Source organism: Epinephelus moara, chromosome 13 (genome assembly GCF_006386435.1).
Source record: "Epinephelus moara isolate mb chromosome 13, YSFRI_EMoa_1.0, whole genome shotgun sequence".
NCBI lineage: Eukaryota > Metazoa > Chordata > Actinopteri > Perciformes > Serranidae > Epinephelus > Epinephelus moara.
Genome location: NC_065518.1, coordinates 24,686,420 through 24,705,319, shown reverse-complemented (window position 1 = coordinate 24,705,319; position 18,900 = coordinate 24,686,420). Strand labels below are relative to the sequence as shown.

Genomic DNA, 18,900 nt, shown 5'->3' with positions numbered 1-18,900 from the left:
GTGTTTTGATAACGCAATCAAACAGCGTGCGGTGACGGACGGAGTAAAATGTTGGCAGTGTGGTGATATTTTACTCCGTCCGTCACCGCACTCGCATTTGCGACTAAAAATAGTTTTGTGCGGGGAAAATAAATCATTCAGCACGCTGTGTGAGTACAGATTTCAACCAGCAACAGAAACGAAATGGCGAATCCTGCCAAATCTGCAAAAACTAATGAAAAACTAAACAACGGCATTCGGTATTCAGTACTCGATATTCGGCCAAGCGTTTAATATTATTCGGCTTCGGCCACAAATTTTCATTTCGGTGCATCCCTATTTTACATAATAAAATTCCCAAATAATTCATATACTCATCTCTCCTTATCCTTAAAACACATAAATATAAAACAAGTACACAGCTACAGGGCCCGTACCATTCGTTCATTTGAATTTCAATTACGAACGAAAAACAATAAAATGGAAAAATGATTTGTTATTTCATTGTCTGTTTTTCAATGTCGAACAAAAAAAATGATTTCGATCTCTTTTTCAAATATTTAATTTCATGTTCAGGTCAAATATACAACATTTAAAAAACGGTCTCGATGCCAATTTTGATTTTGATATTCATTTATTCTTTTATGTATGACCCGGAAGTCAATCCACAGCTTTTTTCCCCCACATAGCCAATGGTAACGGCTCACATACAAGCTAGTTAGCATCAGCAGCAGCGGCGAAACTCGGACGAAGACAAGATCACTGCAGATCTAGCAGAGCCTTTGAGAGCAATGGCGATGTTACAGAGTCAAAGTTATGTTTTACGTCGCGACAACAAGCGCATAATCCTTGGGACTCCAAGGCAGCTATAATAAACAACAGCCTACTATCAGTATCAGACAGTAAATTAAGTATGCGCTAGGCTGAATAACTTCCGGGGCACAGAAATGAGAGAGATTAAATATGAAAATAAAAAAAGGGATCGAGACCGTTTTCTAAATGTTCTATTTTTGACCTGCACACTAAATGAAATATTTGAAAAAGAAGTCAAAATCTGTTTTTTGTTGGACATTGAAAAACAAATAATGAAATAACAAATCGTTTTCCCATTTTATTGTTTTTTTTTGTTCTTAATTGAAATTCAAATGAAGGAATGGTACACGGACCCTACAGCTCAGATATGCTCGTCATTAATGAATTGGACAAATTAAAACTTTGACCTGATGATTGCACAAAACAAAACCTTAAGGGATCACCAATGTCAGTATGTAATTTTTCACAAAAAAACAACAACAAACAACTGACCAACCAAGTGACATTTCCCTCCACAGAGCCACGCTGTGAGCATGGTTATAAATCTAAAATTATTTTCTGATCAATATCTGGTGTGAATGTACTGTAGCACCTCTATCATAAACTGACACCGGGCACAACGATGATGACAGTCAGTCTCTTTTTCAAGCATGCCTCCAGGATATACTACAGTAGAGTACAAATGCCACAGCATCAGTAACCAAGACACTCCTGGTAGAAGAAGAAGAGAGGAGCATGAAAGAGAAACCGAGGGATCAGAGGAGAGCAGAAAGAACTGAGAGACAAAGGCTGTATAATTCAATAATAACTGGTTTGATTCCTTTTGTCAAGTCATCAAATTTTAATTTTAGATTTAGTGCATTTAGCTGTCTCATCAAAAGCTTCTAATGATGACAAAGCTGTGCTGTATTTCACAGTGTTTTTCTGTAATTTTCATACAGAAGTTTGGATTTCCTATGATCTTAATCACTACCAATCTTTATAGACACACAAATCTGAAGGATAACTTTACAGAAACATTGAGGTCTCCATCCGCGCAGTAGAAATTTCCAGAGAAATCCAAGAGACAGAGCTTGACATTTGTGCCTGAACCCATTGTTATGTATGGGACAGGACTGGACAGAAAGGCGATGAGCAAAATACGACATGACATGATAAATCACGAACCGTCCCAAATCACATCCCTGCTCTCGCAGTAATTGGAAGTACCACATAGCGTACTTGCACATATGTGCATACGAAACATGTGAGAGTCATGTAGTGTGTGCAGCTTTATAGCAAGCGGCTGCATGTCTGTCATCAATTATTAATAACCATGTACATGTACATATATAGTTCATACAGTACATGCCCTGCATGTAGTCTGAATTTATAATTGGAGGCAGGACATGTGTGAACAAGAGTGTGGATGAGAAAGGACACATTGCGCATAGCATGCTCCGCACATACAGAAACACTCTCCGTTCCTGCATATAAAAAGCCTGTACGGATTGCCCTTTAAATCTTTTACCAGTACTCCCTTAGAGGAGCAATCAATTATGAGAGTGAGGGGTCATCAGACCAAAACGGGCCAACATGGTTAAATACAAGCTGGAATAATGGCTGCATAATGAAATTAATACCATTCCCCGACAGTCACCTTGATGAATGATTGAGAAGCATGACACGTGTCTGAATGAGTGGTCCCGTCAATCAGCTGTGCAGAAGTGGCCAGAGAGTGTGATGGGACGTGTGTATGTGTGTGTGCGCTTACTTAAAGACTTATTGTCCTTGTGAGAGTTTCCCAGCCTGATACCCTTGTTTCAGACTCTTCTAAGCCGACAACAATGGATTTTGATTATGGAATTATTCTTCTTATAGGGAGTGAATGCATGAATTAATTCAATTGCGCCCGTGTTGTGTGTGTGTGTGCCAGGAGCTCCTCCTGTGGTTCTGGCTAATGGCATATTAATCCTCTGGGCTGGGATCTTAACTGTGCTTAAGATAGATATGCTGGAAATGAACAGGTTTAACAGGAATATTAGCTAAGACGTCTTAAGACAAGAAATTTAAGACCACTTCACAGTGGCCTAAATCCATCATTACAAAATATACTGCTGATATTTTATAGTTTTGGAAGCTGTGTGACTTTCAAAACAGTAACACTCTGCTTTATTTATTTTGTGACTTCTAGCTCAAAGTTAGAAACAAAGATATACACAAATCTGGATAGACGAGACTTTGTAGTTAGAAGAGACGACGCACACTGTCTGTCATGGTGAAGTGCCCTTGAGCACAATACTGGACACAGTCACTGTAAGGTCTGCATTTGAGCTAGGCAAGATGGCCTGTACATAACATTGCAATATTTTTAGGCTATATCACAATAACAAGCCTTGCTGTCCTACCTGCCTTCTTGAACCTGTCCAGCAGGTCTTGCCTGACTACCCTCTGCAGGTTGAAGTAGTCATCCTCCTCATCTGGGCTCTTTAGGTACAGAGGAATGTGCTGGAACACCAGGATGTGTTTGGGTTTGGGTTCCTGTACAGACAGATGTGAGGGGTTGGGTTCAGCACCGATCCCTAAAGACAAAATTTTAATTGTTGTGTCTAATGGCTGCAGCAATTATCCAAAACGTCCAGACATGGCAAAGGGGAGACATTATCTAGCTGCGCGTCTCCATAAATCAGACAAGAATAGAATCAATGTCGGTGATGCAATTCTACCGTTGAGGAGGAGGCTCTGCTCAGCTGCTCCTCCAGCCATGTCTCCTGGGCCTCCTTCAGATGAGGGCAGGCCGAGGCGTCATAGAACAATTGGGAGTTCAGAACCAGGCAGAAGACACCACCCACCTGAGACAGAAGAGACAGAGAGATGTGGTAGATGTTAGTGAACTACACCTTATCCATTTTTCGAACTATAACAACAACTTACATAGAAACAAGGGGTTCACTTTATAGTGGATTTTCTATTTCTATACATTTCTATTCACACAAACGCCTCACTCCATTTCATGGGCAAAGTGAGCATGTGTACAAAGTTTTAAAGCTTTTAAAGTGGGTTCAAGTGGGTACACACATGTATACAGGACTATATATGGTATATATGGGCCTACATGCATGTTAATGCTGGGCAGAAGTTAAGTAATGACAGTCAAGAGCCAACAGAGATTTCAACATGAAAAAAAAAAAAAAAAACCACAATCCCACACAGGTGGGCCTGTAAAAACTGTTTTATAATGCTCTGTGGCTCTGGAGGAAGTCTGAAAAAATAACGTTGATGATGTCATGGCAATTTTAGTCTGACTCACCTGATATAGACTGTGGCTATGAGCCTGCCATTGGCCGGCTATTTAGGCCAGCATTTCCCATCCTTCTGCTATCTCCTTTTTACCATTTTTTATAAATCCCCTTTGCTAATGGAAACAAAAACAGCCTCAGAGCTAACAACCTACATGCCTGCATGGCAAGTTTTGATGAAGATTAAGGCATGCCTGCTTTGCTTTTTTGGTGAACTGGTGTTAAGATTTACAAAGCATAAAACAACCAGTGAATGCACCTCAGAAAAGCCCAGACTCCGTCTTGCAGGACTCTTACACCCGAAGTTCATCTGTTCTGACACGGCCAGTCAGAGTTGATTTGCCACATCTTTTGAAGCGTCTCCAGTCAAACAATACCTGAATTATATCCTTTTTGCACCGAGGGTCTGATCCCAGACTGTCCTGACACCCTGACAGATGAGCAAACGTTTTGTTGATAACAGAGTTGTCAATGGAGCCTCTCTCCTCTCGGTGAGTTTTCTCAGTATGCACGAGCTTACACAGCAGCACCACTAACACCCAACAGTAACTGGGTTTCCATCCAAATGTATCACAAATTTTAAGCGAATTTTGTGAAAATGCACAAAAGAAAATGTGACTTTATGCACATTTCCATTCATTATTGTTTTGCGACTATTGGAAGTCAACAGGTTGAGCAGTAGGTGGCGCTTCTCGTGAAAAATAAAAATAAAAATGCAAAAGAACACCCGTAGAAGAAGAGGGCGCTGTGAGATGACGTCATTGAGAGCGTCTCATGTCCACAACTGATGTAAACAATTACCGGCACATCCATGACTACAACAAGATGGAGAGATTCCTTGGGAACTTCTTGGCTATTGCGAGAGCTCTCATCACACTCATATCAGCGTAGCTTACATAATGCTGTCTGTGTTGGTACACGAGGCAGCGCACATGATATGTATTAGGTCGGTATTCAACACGTCCAGTCTATTCAGGTAAGTTATGAAATACACTCACCTGACACTGGAGTAATTACCTCTCTCTAAGTTCACACAGGCGTGTGTGTGAAGTAGAAGTGGGATTCGGTAGCCTACGTCATCATTTATTCGCTAAATCTGTTTCCATTGCCAAAAATCGCACTTTCAAGTTTTTTTCTGCAATTGTTGAAAATGCGAATAAAAATAGGTGGATGGAAACCCAACTACTGAGCCCTTAAACTGTCCCAACAAACTCACACAGATAACGATACGGTTTGACCAGTTAATAACCATTTGGTAACATTAGCTGTGTGACGCTAACAGTTAGCACTGCCACTGTGTGTTCCCCCCCAACACTATTTTACAAGGGCACCGTCACTGTATTTTGGCCTTTATCGCCACCCACGATTTTTTCCCCTGTAGCAGAATGATAATATGGTGCTTCCAGACCATCTCCTCAGCGCTGACATGTACAGCACTGAGGAGATGGTCTGGCTCCATGAGGCTGAGCATTTACCAGGCAGCATTCTGGGTGCGATGCCGTGTGCCATTTTGAGCTGAACTTTTATCACACACCCTGTTTCTATTTACTCCTGTTGCTCGCTTTGAAAGCGCAATACTGGACGAGGAATGGCTGATTCATGATTGTTGAAATGAGGAATTATCTACATGATTCCTCCTTTTTCTTTACAAATACCAGCATAAGGTGGCAGCTAGCTGGAGCGAGATCGTCAGACCGTCAGGGAGCTGATAGTTTCTGCTAATGACCATTGCTAATAACAACCTACTTGTTGTTGGCTATATTGTATGTCATTTCCAGTAAATATCGCAATATAATAGTCTGATCTCAAGTATACAGTTGATAGGTACCTCATTTGTTTACATAATGTAACAGAAATACGTAATGGATTCAATGAGGAGCTCAAATGTTGTGCTATGCAATGCAATAGTTGCTTGCTTGCTGTTGGGACACAGTGCCATTATGTTCCCCTCTGGAGCGAATGCTGAGTCAAATGCGACTAGATGTTGTGGTTACTACTACTACTAAATGTTTTAGGCGTTTACCCAGAAGCTGAAATAGTCGTTCCCCCAAGCGCTGCAGTATTGCTCCAGTGTCCTTGGAGTAGGAGTGTTGCCCAGGTCATGGTTCCCACTGACAAACACCAATGGGATGGCGGGATCTGTCCCCTTCAAGGCCGCCTTCAGGTCTTGCTCCTGACTCTCTCTGAATGGAGTGTCTGGGGAGGAAAGGGGAACTTATTAGTTGGTAGTTACAAACATCCACACAGAAAAACAAAACAACACTGATTTGGATCAGAAAAATCAATATTGATAAAAACATGTTCCCTGGAAAACATAAAATGAGAGAAAAAGGGATGAAAACTGTCAGAATGTGAGCGTGAAGGATACTACAGGTGAGAGCCGCCTTAGGGAAAGGGGATTATTTGGATGATAACGATGACAGCCCAGAAAATGATCAATAGTCTGTACAGCTCGACTTTACATCACCATGGTTACTGACATGATGAGTAGTGTTCTGGTGGAAACCTCCCAGGTCCACATGGCAAACCCAACCTTTCAGAGGTGAGCGGTTCACTGGCCCAAGACACATGAGGCTATTGGTTTTACAAGGTGTTCATTTGTTTGTGTTACAATCAGGAGTTCTATGCCAAAGGACAAGCATACAAAACATGACTTCAGTCCCAGTGTAGGTAAAAGACAGAGAATGGGAGAGACTCAAGTCTATTCATAATTTAGAAAGCATATCAAACAAACCTATCAGCCCCTGCTCTTAAGTTATTCCTTCCTCTCCCTCTTCTCCTCTCTTATTTCGTTTCCCTTTTATTCATCTGAGTAATTATTTTACTGGCCTACTTTTGGAGCAAACGTTTCCTTGGATGTTTGGATAGGACTCATTACATAAGAGCCTTTTCCCGACAGAACATCTTGTGCATGACAGAGCGAGAGAATGCAGAGTTTAAAACGCATCCCAGATAAAAGGTAAAACGTCGTTTTCACTTGTCTCTCTTCTATAATTAAGCCAGCCCGTCAGACTTCAAATTGTCAATACAAACACACAAACATGCACTAAAATACAAAAGGAGACATGAAGGCCTTTTTTGTTATGTAAAACAGATTCTGTGTGACACTTTGATTACTGCATTCCCACTCAGGTTTAGAGAGTAACTGCTTCTGTGCAATATACATTTACAGTATAACAATTTCCTCACATATAAAGAGGTTGTATTTCAAGAAGAACAATAAGATTAGTGCTATAAAATGTTCAGCGATCATCGCTAGCAGTCAACAATGTCGTAAAGTACTGCAACTCACTGGCGAGCCTGACATGGGCTGATGACACCTGAGGGTAAATCTTGTAATTAGTTGAGCTGCCAGCACAGCTCCAGCAAGTCTCTCGGTCAATATCTACTACTTGGGAATGCTATATGTAAGCTACAATTTACAACATGTCATAGTGCTTTGGTGTGCACTATTACATTCATGATTATTCCTTTCATCAAACCTTACAACGCTCATGCACAAAATGCTCTTTTATTTAACATAAAAATAGAAATGCAGAATAGAAGGAGCATGAGGGTGCAGTTTGTTTTGGTAAATTTCTTTCATTTTGTTCTAGGAAACTACTTCTGTGCCACAAAAAGTGAAACTGAAACTATTATACTATATATTACTAGAGATGTACCAATACCACTTTTTCCTTCCTGATACTGATTCCGATCCCTGAACCTTAGGTATCTGCCGATACCGAGTACCGATCTGATACCAGCGCGTAAAATAAAAATGGTAGGGATGTCCCGATCCGACATTTGGATTGGTATCGGCCGCTGATATTAGCAAAAAACATGCATCGGCATCAGATCCGACTGCATGGAAAAATGCCGATCCAAGAACTCCGATACAGTTTTTCATGGTGTCCAATCCAGGTTTTCCGACCAGCCCAGCGCTCCGCGATTCAAGCAGTCCATTCCAGTATCCGCTCCAGCTCTTACTATCAATCCACCAGGCCAGCATGCAGACAGCAGACACACACGGAGGGTAGGAAGAGTAGCGGTCAATTTAGTTAACTGACTATTTGTTTTCTGCTCTGGTTTTTTGAGAGTGATATTTTTATTTGGTTTACACTCTTACTGTTTAAGTAAAGAGCACTGATGGCATTGTTTTGGGCACAATTAGTGAAAGCCATGGATGGACTATTGCTTGTTTAAACAGTTGTACAATATTGTGTGTGGTTTTTTGTCCCCTCTGTTGTCCCAGGAAAGAGCAGCACCAGGCTGGCACTGACATTACTAAAATAACTGAAAAGGAAAGGCTGCATTGTTTGTTAAATGTCAAGTATGTCTTGTGATATGTGATGATTTTTTTTTCATGCATTTACCCATGTTTATCCGTGACATTGTGTAAATGTCCGTGGCGGACATTTGAAAGCGAGTTGATGCTGTAAGGTTCTGCTTGTTAGTAATTAACTCCTCCTCCCCCCCCCGACCACACCACCACAAATAGATTCCTGTCCTGTGGGAAACACTGAACATGACTGACAACAAAATAAGTGAATATGTATAATACGTGCTTGGATCGGATCAGTATCGGCCAAAACTCAAGGCTGTAATATCGGTATCGGATCGGAAGTGGAAAAAGCTGGATCAGGACATCCCTAAAAATGGATGGGATATGAATTGTTTTATGTCTCAACTCCTGAAACTCTATGTAAAATATTAAGAAATAAATACATAATAGTAGAATGAATGCCATAAAACTTTTTATTATTATTATTATCCAGTTTTGACACAGATCAAGACACGGGTTGAAGTGCAGCTACACAATTTGGTTAAAAAGACATTTTAAAGGCTACAGTAGAATGTAGGGCTTGTATTAACAAATACAAGAATTTTCACCAGATGACTTAAAGTAAGAAAATAAAAAAATAGTGGCGGGGCTTTTACTCACCACAACTACAGAGGCTACCAGCTTCATTTGAAACAGACTACATTATAAAAGGACCGTTATTTATCATTCCCTCTGTGTTTTTATATTTTTACTTTATATCTGCTCCCGTTGCCTTGATAAAGTTAATATAGCGCGCCGTCATTTCAAACTCAACACTTCCTGAACGTGTTTCAAATTAAAAGCCCCTCATAACCTCAGCTGAGAGAATCCCTCCGTTTTCTAAATAGGCTTTTATTCTGAAATGTTTGTAGGAACTAGTTGTGGAGAAACCAGTGACTTTTAAGTTTACATACAGTGCTTCAAATGTAGCTCCTGCCATCTGCTGCCGCTTTTTACGTTACAACAACATTTCTGCTGGCACATGAACAGACACAGTTCTGGCAGTGACTCAAATAACAGTAAAAGTAATAAAAATAGGACAAGAATAACCCGATGACGTCACACACGTCGTGAAAGTCTACCGGGGATAATTGGTGTGTACCATCGTGTAGTGTGTCATGTCTGTTGGTCAAGTCATGGCATGAGTTTATGACTCCACAATCATGTAATGTGACATAGTGTGACTTTCAGAACGGGCAGAAAAGTTGTGTAGTGTGTACCAGGCATAAATCATCCTTTACCGTTTCTCCCTCTTGCATGTCGCTCATTTTCAGTGTGTGACTGCAGCGTGTGCATGAGAGGGGGAGGGGCTGCTGTTATCAGAGAGGGAGAGAGAGGCGAGCGGAGCGGAGCAACGGGCAGAACTTCAGAGCTGCTTTTCTGAAGCAAAACAAAAGTTTACATGTTCTACAAAAAGAGAAAACATTGCATGTCCTGCGATGTGACTATTGCACATGCGCACATTGCGATGGCGATGTTCAAATGATATGTGCGTGGTATCGGATTGGTCATAGGCTGTACTCGCCGATGCCCGATGCCGCATTTTAGGCAGTATCGGAGGCATTTCCGCTACTGGTATCGGTATCGGTACAACTCTATATATTACATTTTGTGATGCACATCAAGATACCCTACTTGTCAGTTTACAGTGTTATCAACAAGGCACAACCTTTGGGGCCTGGAAAATGAAGCCAACTGAAAGTGCCATAAAGTGCAGTTCCTTGAATGGCCACTTGAGGCTGGCTCCAGAAGTGAGCTAAACCCTGTAGAGGGTTGTTGCATAGAGATGATACACCATCTCATCTAGTTGTGTTGGTCTAAACCGGCAGGGTTTTAGAATGTTGCAGAATGGCACTTTGCAAGTAGTTGCCTGTTTCAACTTGTCTTGTCGCAAATCTTTGGTCTAAACTGGGCTTTAGTCAGATCCTTCACTCCATCCTCCACAGCTCCACCCTTTTGTCCAAATACAGTCACTTCTGGCTCTGTAAAAAACAAGATGGCTATGGCTGTAATGCCTAACTTGAGGCTTCAAAACCGGAGTCCACAAACCAGTGTGTGACGTCACTGTGCTACCTCCATTATTTTTTACACACTCTGCAATATTCAGTGATTATCAATAAACAGATCAGCGGTATTAGCAGTGGTTTCCAGTGGATGATGTTTAGCACAGTTTGAGAAAAACTAAATATCTAATTTGGGCTCTGGGGAGCTGCCAGTCTGAAGCAAAGTCTTAAAGAAAACAGAAAAGCCACAACAATGTAGACTCATTATTCCACAATTACAATATTTGACCGCTGCCACAATTACATACAAACAAAGGCAGCTGCGCTAATGAAGCTGGGACGGAGAGTTGGGGGCATAAATGTTGTCATTTGAAATGCTGTGGCAATTGTTGCAGTTGATAGCTCTCAACTAACCCTGCTGTTACAGACAATTGGATTTTGATAGATTTGAACCATTTATTCACAAGTGGATATTTGTTTCTATTTTTATAAGGTCAGTTTCTCAAAGTATTTTTACAAGCTTAGATAAATCTAAAATGGAGCCTGTGAGCTAAAAACGGAAAAAATGTTTCATGCTTGACACCACCCGAGTGTGAATGTGTATAATTGAGTGCCTGGGAAGCAGGGAGGGGCTCACACAAGACCATGTTGCCACATTTTACTTTTTTGAATACATAAATATGAAAAAAAAACAAAAAAAAAACCCAGCACTGGTATCCACAGAGAGTAGCAGGGACGCTGCGTTGCCTTCTGCTTCCTTACACCTCCAGCTGCTTGCCCTCAACTACAGCCATCCGCTAACACGGCAATATCCATGAATCATCCTTCAGCACTACACAGCGTAAACCAATCCTCCGGCATACAGTTCCCTCATCGATCTGCATTTGAGACACCTTGCTTTAGATTATTAGGGAGTGGTTATTGGCATGACATTAAGACACCAAGTTTAAAATTTGTAGGTTGTTTGGATACATATGTCCTGATGCATTTGGAAAGTCAAGACTGCTTATTCATTATAAATCTGGATTCATATTTATCTGGATATATTTTTCACTTCCCCTTTAACCACTGGTAATATTGCTATAGGACATTGTGCAAATGACCACTTGCTTGGTAAGGGGTAGAATACACGGGGGAGTAGAGGATTTGTGATGAGAATCCATTTCCTAAAGTATTCCTGATATTAAGAAATGACAAAGAGTGTGCACAAAAAAGTAATAAAAACACTGCAGGTAAGTTCATTTCATAAACAAGCAGGAAAAATTAAGGCTCATGAAGCATTGTGAGAAATGTTTTTCATGTATACATTTTATCATGCTGCCTTACTCTTTTGGCATAAACGATAAATGTACAGAGCTCAGTATACAGAAATAAAAACACACTGCTGCTCTCTGCTCTCTACGGAACTCTGACTGAAAGGCCTCGTTCATTTAATGAGATTGCAACACTCTGATTCTCAAACCTTGACAGCAGACTTTGGCAAGTTCTCCTTAAGCCTGTCCAACACTGTGACCACTTCTCTCAATCGAGAGTCAGGACTGCACACAGGCCTCAGTCTGTGGGGTCTTGCTGTCACATACATTTTCTACACTTAAACAACTTTATTTTTTCACCTCTATATTTGTGACTAACTCGAGCATGTACAGCACCGGCACTGACAGGTTGTGCTGACGTGGCACTGGCCTACAGTTCATGACAAGCTGGTAGGTAGAATGAATTTGTATTAAATGCATTGCACAACCTTTCACACACACGGTTTTGTTAGATTAAAATATGCTGGATCAGTTCTGTGAGCACTGAAATGCACCCAAAGTACTGTAAACCGTAGTATCTATATACAGACTCTACATTCAGTGAATGTAGAGTCTGTAGGCAAACCCCAGAGATCTTGCCTCCGAAGAAGAGCGGAAGAGCCCTGGTTTCCGGTGCTAGGCTGTTTGTAGTCCGTGTGATATTGATCAATCACGTTTGAGCTGGCTGCAGTTGTTGCCAGGTTAAACGCTCCATGCGGTGAACTAACGAGGCGGAACATAATTGGCGTCACTGCAAACTCTGGATCCATCGCAGTGGTTCAGCATATTTACTTATATATAAACGGAAGTCAGAAACGGAAATTCGCCTCCTCAAACCGGAATGCCAAAAAATCGGGGGTCTGCCCCCAGAGGCTGTATCGCCGTCTGCCGGAAGTCGATGGGTTCGGAGAACGTGTAAACTGTAATGTCCTGTGAACTGTCACTATAAAACTTGACATGTCCTGAGCTGAACCTTATGTTTAAAGTTTAAACTGTGCGATTTAAGTCCTATTTTCAACTTGCCGACAGCAGAACCAGATCAGTGGCAGATCAACTCCTGCTGCTGAGAGTGACAACTTCTATGTGGGAATTCTTTTTTTGTGTGATCTGAGAGATGCGCCTAAGTGTTGCACACGTCCGAGAGATCTAGCTGGTTAAATATCTGGAGCAGTCTGCGAGTCCAAATCCTTTAAAATGTGAATTTGTTTTGATCTGTGATGACAGCAGCAATGACTTAAAGCTGATGAGAGCGCAAGACATGGAACAAGAGAAGCAAAGACGCTTCTAGGGCCAACGCCACAATGACGTAATTTCCTTAGCTGGAGGCAAAGCATGACTCACCACCACAGGGCTATAGGCTATGTGGGAGTCTTAAAATGTTGTCTTGTTGTGTTATTGGGAGACAGAATAGAAGGAGTCATGGCTAGAAGGAGTAGAAGGAGTTGACGGCCACTGCCCGTCAACAAAACAAAGACAACTATGGTTAAATGTAATAAAATGAAAGGACTGGATGGAGGCGATCATCAAAAATGTTTGCATCTGCAGCGCACACTTCAAATGAGGTTACGGAAAAAGTATTTACTGTTGTAGAGTAACAATACGTGTATTAAGGGTTATTTTGTCCATCTAATCAAAAACTGGGGCAGTATTAAGAGGAATGTTGGATTTTTTGTTGGTAACGCTAACTTTTTTGTGCATTAGCTAGCATAAGCTTCAACAAACTTAGTCAGTCATCCACTGATTGAGATCATATGAGTTGGCCAGTCTGGTCTTATTGGTCAGTGTTAACTTTTTCAAGTAACATTCCTGTTCCTGGAGAGTGACTGACCTGACAGTGTGCGTTCATAAATTCAGTCTGACGCTCTAAACAAAAATAAGAGCCCTGTTGGTCGAAGAAACGCAGCATTATATTTCTATATCAGTTAACAAAGGTTAAGTTAATCACACATTCACTCCACTCTGCGTTCTGCTGCTCCGTCTTCTCAGACAGAGTGCCGAGAGTGCGTTTGCTACTCTGAGAGTGCGGTGCTGGGATAACTGAATGGTACTTTAAGACAGTGCTCCAAATTTACCGACGGTCAAGTTTGTGCCAGAGTGCGCTCCGGCACTCGGAACGAGTATTTCTGAATGCGCCACAAACATCATCTTCCTCCATTGTCTAAAACAAGCCAACAGAACTTGCTAGCTAGTGCTCGCTAATGTCTGTAGAGAATTGGTTTGCCTCCAGCCAAGTCTCACCCACCCAAAACATCATACTGCTTACTAACTGTAAAAGGATTTATAAAGGAAAGAAGTTGTTTCTCTTTCTTGTTTTAATGCTGCACACCAGCACACAAACAACTTGGTTCACTAGCTTCTTGTGGACATCAATTTTTGGAGGAGAGAACTTCTGTCTCACGAGTATTCTTACATATTTTAGTCTATCACTTCATGTGCATGTTTTAATGTAGTCTGGAGACCAGACAGACCTTACTGGAATTCGTCCTTGTGAAATGTCTTGTAATGTTTGTCCCCCCAATCACTTGTGTAATGTGCAAAACCCAACAACTTTAAGATACCCCGTTTTAAAACAGATTGCTGTGTAATGTAATCAGTGCAGCAATCTGACAACTTTGAGAGTTGTGTAGTTTCTAGGTGCCAGAAGGATCTGTTTTATATAATTTTTATTTCCTTTCTTTATTGAACTCTAATGTGTTTTGGCCACCTCAACCTGCTTGTTAAGCAGCCCTGCTCTCTTTTACGACAGCTTGGCTCTACAGTGCAGCATTTTGCTGCCAGCTAAAATTAAAGTGAGTAAATGTGAATTAATTTTATATAGTTTTGAACATTGGGATTAGATAAATATAAGTGTCAAATCAACTTTGGAATTGTAAGATATCCAATGTTAAAGAACTTGAGTCAAGATTGGGCTGAAAAGACATCCCCGCATGACATCAGCCAAGCTTATACCTCTTGTTCACCATGGTTGACATCATGGTGATTCTGGTATGCATAGACATGGATTAATGCCATGTTTAGATCTGACAGAAGGAAGAAAATGTCAGCTCTTTTCAGCATTGTGAGTGTGTTCAATATATTAACCTTTTTTTTCTCCATCACCTTTTATCATTTTCCTCCAAAAGAGCAATGGAGCCAATATAATTGAAACTGTGTTATTGTTCCTCTGTTGTCATCTGCAGGAAATATCTTTACCTTCAAAAAACTCTCGACTGTCCACAGAGGCTGACAATGGTTTTTCTGATCGTCCTTATTTACATAAATGCAATATGCCGTGAGCACTGCATAAACATATCAGCAGTTATGCAGGCTTTTGTTGGACTGGTGCAACGAGGAGTGAGGATTTACCAGTTAATCTACATTTCAACTCTCACCTAAGGTCATGAGCTTCGGGTAATACCTGAGATAATGAAATCCTGGATACTAGCAGCCTAAATGAGTTTCCTTCACAGTGTGGCTGGGCCCAGACATCAGAGGGAAGCTCCACATTGAAAGGAGTCCATTGAGGTGGTTTGGGCATCTGATAAAAGTCAAGTTATGCTGGAGGAGAACTAGTTTGTACACTGTGACAAGCGTTTAGAGCTGCTCTGAACGGCCACATTTGAATATGGGAAAAAAGGTCCCACTGGCACACATTTTCAGATGGTTTCACCTGGAAGATATTCATGCATTCAGTTTTTCATGTGAAAAGTGACAGTGAAAGCTGAAACTTTTTCATCTTCGCACATGTGGACAAATGTTGTGTAAAGAAGGCATCAATGTCAGATTGTCAGTTTTGGGAAAATTATGAAAACTGACTGGAGTTTTCTTTCACACATATAGCACACAAAAGGAGATTGTCCTTGTCAGAAGCGTTCTCAACTACTGAACATACTACATTTGGTTTAGGCCAGGGGTTGCAGGTAGAGCTTGGAGGAGGAAGGACATGACGTTGATTACACCACAGGCACATAGATAGTTCGGTATTTCGTCACAAACAACAAAGTCTCTTGCCATTCCTTGGAATTTTCGGAAGATTTCAACAAAGGCAAAGGTTCCTGAATCTCATCGTCTCACCAGTTAGACGTGCTTGTGCTGCCTTTGTGTAAATGACCCTTCCTCTTCACCCTCGGATGTTTATTTTCTCCTGGTTTTGCTTTAGCCACATGATAGAAATGTCATCAACACGCCCACTCACTCGCTGTGACTTCTCAAGACAGTTACCTGCTCTATTTACTCATGGGCTCAATCAGACATTACACGGACTCTGGACTCGGCCGCTGGCAAGGTAAAGTCCGTTTAATGTCTGATCCAACTGATTTCACCATTTGTGTTCTCCCATACAGCTCTGCCGGGTAATGTCTAGATAATTTCAGGTTTCAGGTTTGTGGTGCATGTGTGAGAGGGGCTTTGGAGAAGACACCAAGGCAAACTCAGAGAAATCTGGGAGTCTAAATATCCCATATGGCTTGGGATTGTCTTACAATGCCCCTGAAAGACTTGGAGGACATTTCTAAACTTCTACACCTCTTGGTAATCCCAAATCCCCTAAAAAAACTATTACAGCCCACAGGGAACTAGACGATACCATCAGAAAAACACACACAGAACTCCCATGCTCAGCCACCTCCTCCAAAAAAAATTCCAAAATGCTTCCACATGTCCCAAAACCAAACTCTCCCTAGACAGTCTTCATACTTTCCACACCTCTTCTTAAGAATCCCATGGAGAGTCCCGTTTTATCGGCCTTTTATGGCAATTAAACAGGTTTCCACAGTTACAGAGAGAGGACAGGGAAGTCCCAATGTAACCTCTACTTCACCTTTATGAGTTTCACACACTGCAGATATGCACACATACTTGGAACAGTTCTCCCCGCGTATCATGCGTAACATCCCTCACGAACCCCCAGAGACAGAGCTTGGATCCTTTGTAGTGCTCATTAGGAGAGTGTTAAGTCCAGCATGTTTCTCTAATCTAATCAGCTCCCCACCTCCTCCCTCCGCTAACGCCCCCCTCCCTGCTCTTTATCCTCTTCATTTGTCAGCTTTGAAAATAAGTGAGAGAAAGACACGAGAGCGGGAAAGTGAGTGCGAGAGATTGAAGGAAGTCCTTGAGATGAGAAAGTGTCTCTTGGGGATTGGCTTGGATTGGAGAGGAGACAGGGAATTGGGATCAAGGAACGTTCTATCAGTAGAGGTCTGGATGACACAGTGTTGTGGGAGCAAGCGCTGACCAGCATATCTTTAGGAAGCGGGACCTAGTTTTGTTTGGGGGAATGGGATTGTACCTTGTGGACCACTGTGATGGAAAGAGAATAAAAGTCTTTGAATCCATCAGGGTTTCTCTCCATCTCGAGTGAATAACAACAGTGACAAACACTTTGACCTTATTGGTTTTTATTGTTTCAGAACAATTACAAGAATACACACAACTTTTGATTCCTCCACACTAGATTTAATTCACACGGACGCTTTTAGATAGATTCATCAGAGGCAAGAATAAATGTGTTTGTGTACGGTGTCAGACTTGCAAATGAAGGTTGTCAAAATAAGGTATGAGGCATGAGACCGCAGCTGCTCGCTAAAGAGAAGAGACAGATGAGAGAGAAAGATGGAGAGGAGAGGGACAGACAGATAGGAAAGCAGAATGTGAGAGCGAAGGAGAGGAGCGATAGAGAGTGAAATCCGTGGGAACAGAAATACAGTTGCCAATTTCCTGTCGCCGACAGGCAGCAGTGTTGACAATACCGGTTGACAGCCAGCTTCCCCTGGCCGCCACCCATTCATTCTGTATTGTAAATAAACAGTTTAAGGGGAAATGTCAGCTGGGAGACGGAAGTAGCAGCTCCGGCTATAATATCTCTTCCCTCCTCCCTGCTGATGCAGCGGCCCAGTTGCCAGGCAAGTGACGGACATGGCGAGTAATGAGGATGGCACACACAACCTGCTCTGTTGGGGCTGACAGTAACAAGGGCTGACGCCACGGCGTTTAAAGGTCCCCAAGGCCTCGAGGTTTAAACCCCACGCTTACACTATCTACTGTCCCACTGTGCATCTGAAATAGATCTTGCTGCGACCTATAAATGCATCAGATCAGAGTGAGACGGGGGGAGAGATGTGGGAAAATGTATGGCAGCCATGTTTTGGTCTAAATGGTGCAGTCATGGAGACGATAAGGATACTTGGATGCAGGGTCTGAGATTCACTTTTTCATCGCCTGCCACTGTGGCAGGCAAGTTTTCTTTTTCCTTTGGTCTGCCACACAGAAATTCTATCTGCCACTTTTGAAATCTACAGTCTGCACTAAATGAAGGAATAACATCTAAATCATTTAGACATCATTTTTTATAATAAATGATGTCATTCAGTGATATATTTGCGCAAAAAACATAACATGCATGCTAAATTCCAGTGGTGGAATGTAACAATACATTTACTCAAGAACTGTTCTTAGACTTTTAAGGTACCAGTAGTTTACTTGAGTATTCCATTTTATGGTACTTAATACTTTTACTCCACTACACATATTTACTTTTTATTTGACATTTAATCTGTTACTGTGCGGGGCGTCGGTAGCTTAGTGGATAGTGCCGGCGCCCCATGTATAGAGGTGATGCCTCGCTGCAGCGGTCGCGAGTTCGACTCCGGCTTGCAACCCTTTGCTGCATGTCGTCCCCCCACTCTCTCTATCTCCCCATTTCACACTGTCCTGTATATTAAAGGCAAAAAGCCCCAAAAAAAAAATCTTTAAAAAAAAATAATAATAATCTGTTACTGTGCATATTCAAACTATTAATAATACAAAATATAGTCAACTAATAAATAGTGATATATTACTGTAGATTAAGTTGCTCAGCAGCATATAAACTTATTAAAATGAGCTCAACCTTTACCAGCTGCAACACTGAAATTAAAAACACATTAATGTCTAAATGATTATATTCCAATTGTACTATATGTGTTACTCTAAAATAAGCCATTCTGCATAATGAGTACTCTTTTGGGTTGGGTTCCTTTCACAACTATCTCTCTCTTTTTTTTTTATATACACTGCTCAAAAAAATAAAGGGAACACTTAAACAACACAATGTAACTCCAAGTCAATCACACTTCTGTGAAATCAAACTGTCCACTTAAGAAGCAACACTGATTGACAATCAATTTCACATGCTGTTGTGCAAATGGAATAGACAACAGGTGGAAATTATAGGCAATTAGCAAGACACCCCCAATAAAGGAGTGGTTCTGCAGGTG

At 41.4% G+C, this 18,900-nt stretch overlaps 1 protein-coding gene across 1 annotated transcript in view; it reads right to left on the bottom strand.

The window, feature by feature from the left end:
* The window catches only part of cpped1 (calcineurin-like phosphoesterase domain containing 1), a 58,061-nt gene that overhangs the window by 28,795 nt on the left and 10,366 nt on the right, over positions 1-18,900 (bottom strand). The window contains exons 2-4 of the mRNA XM_050060817.1: positions 6,094-6,266; positions 3,498-3,623; positions 3,180-3,312 (exon numbers count right to left, since the gene is read on the bottom strand). Coding sequence (XP_049916774.1) covers positions 3,180-3,312; positions 3,498-3,623; positions 6,094-6,266 — 432 coding nt within the window. The remainder of the gene's footprint in view (positions 1-3,179; positions 3,313-3,497; positions 3,624-6,093; positions 6,267-18,900) is intronic.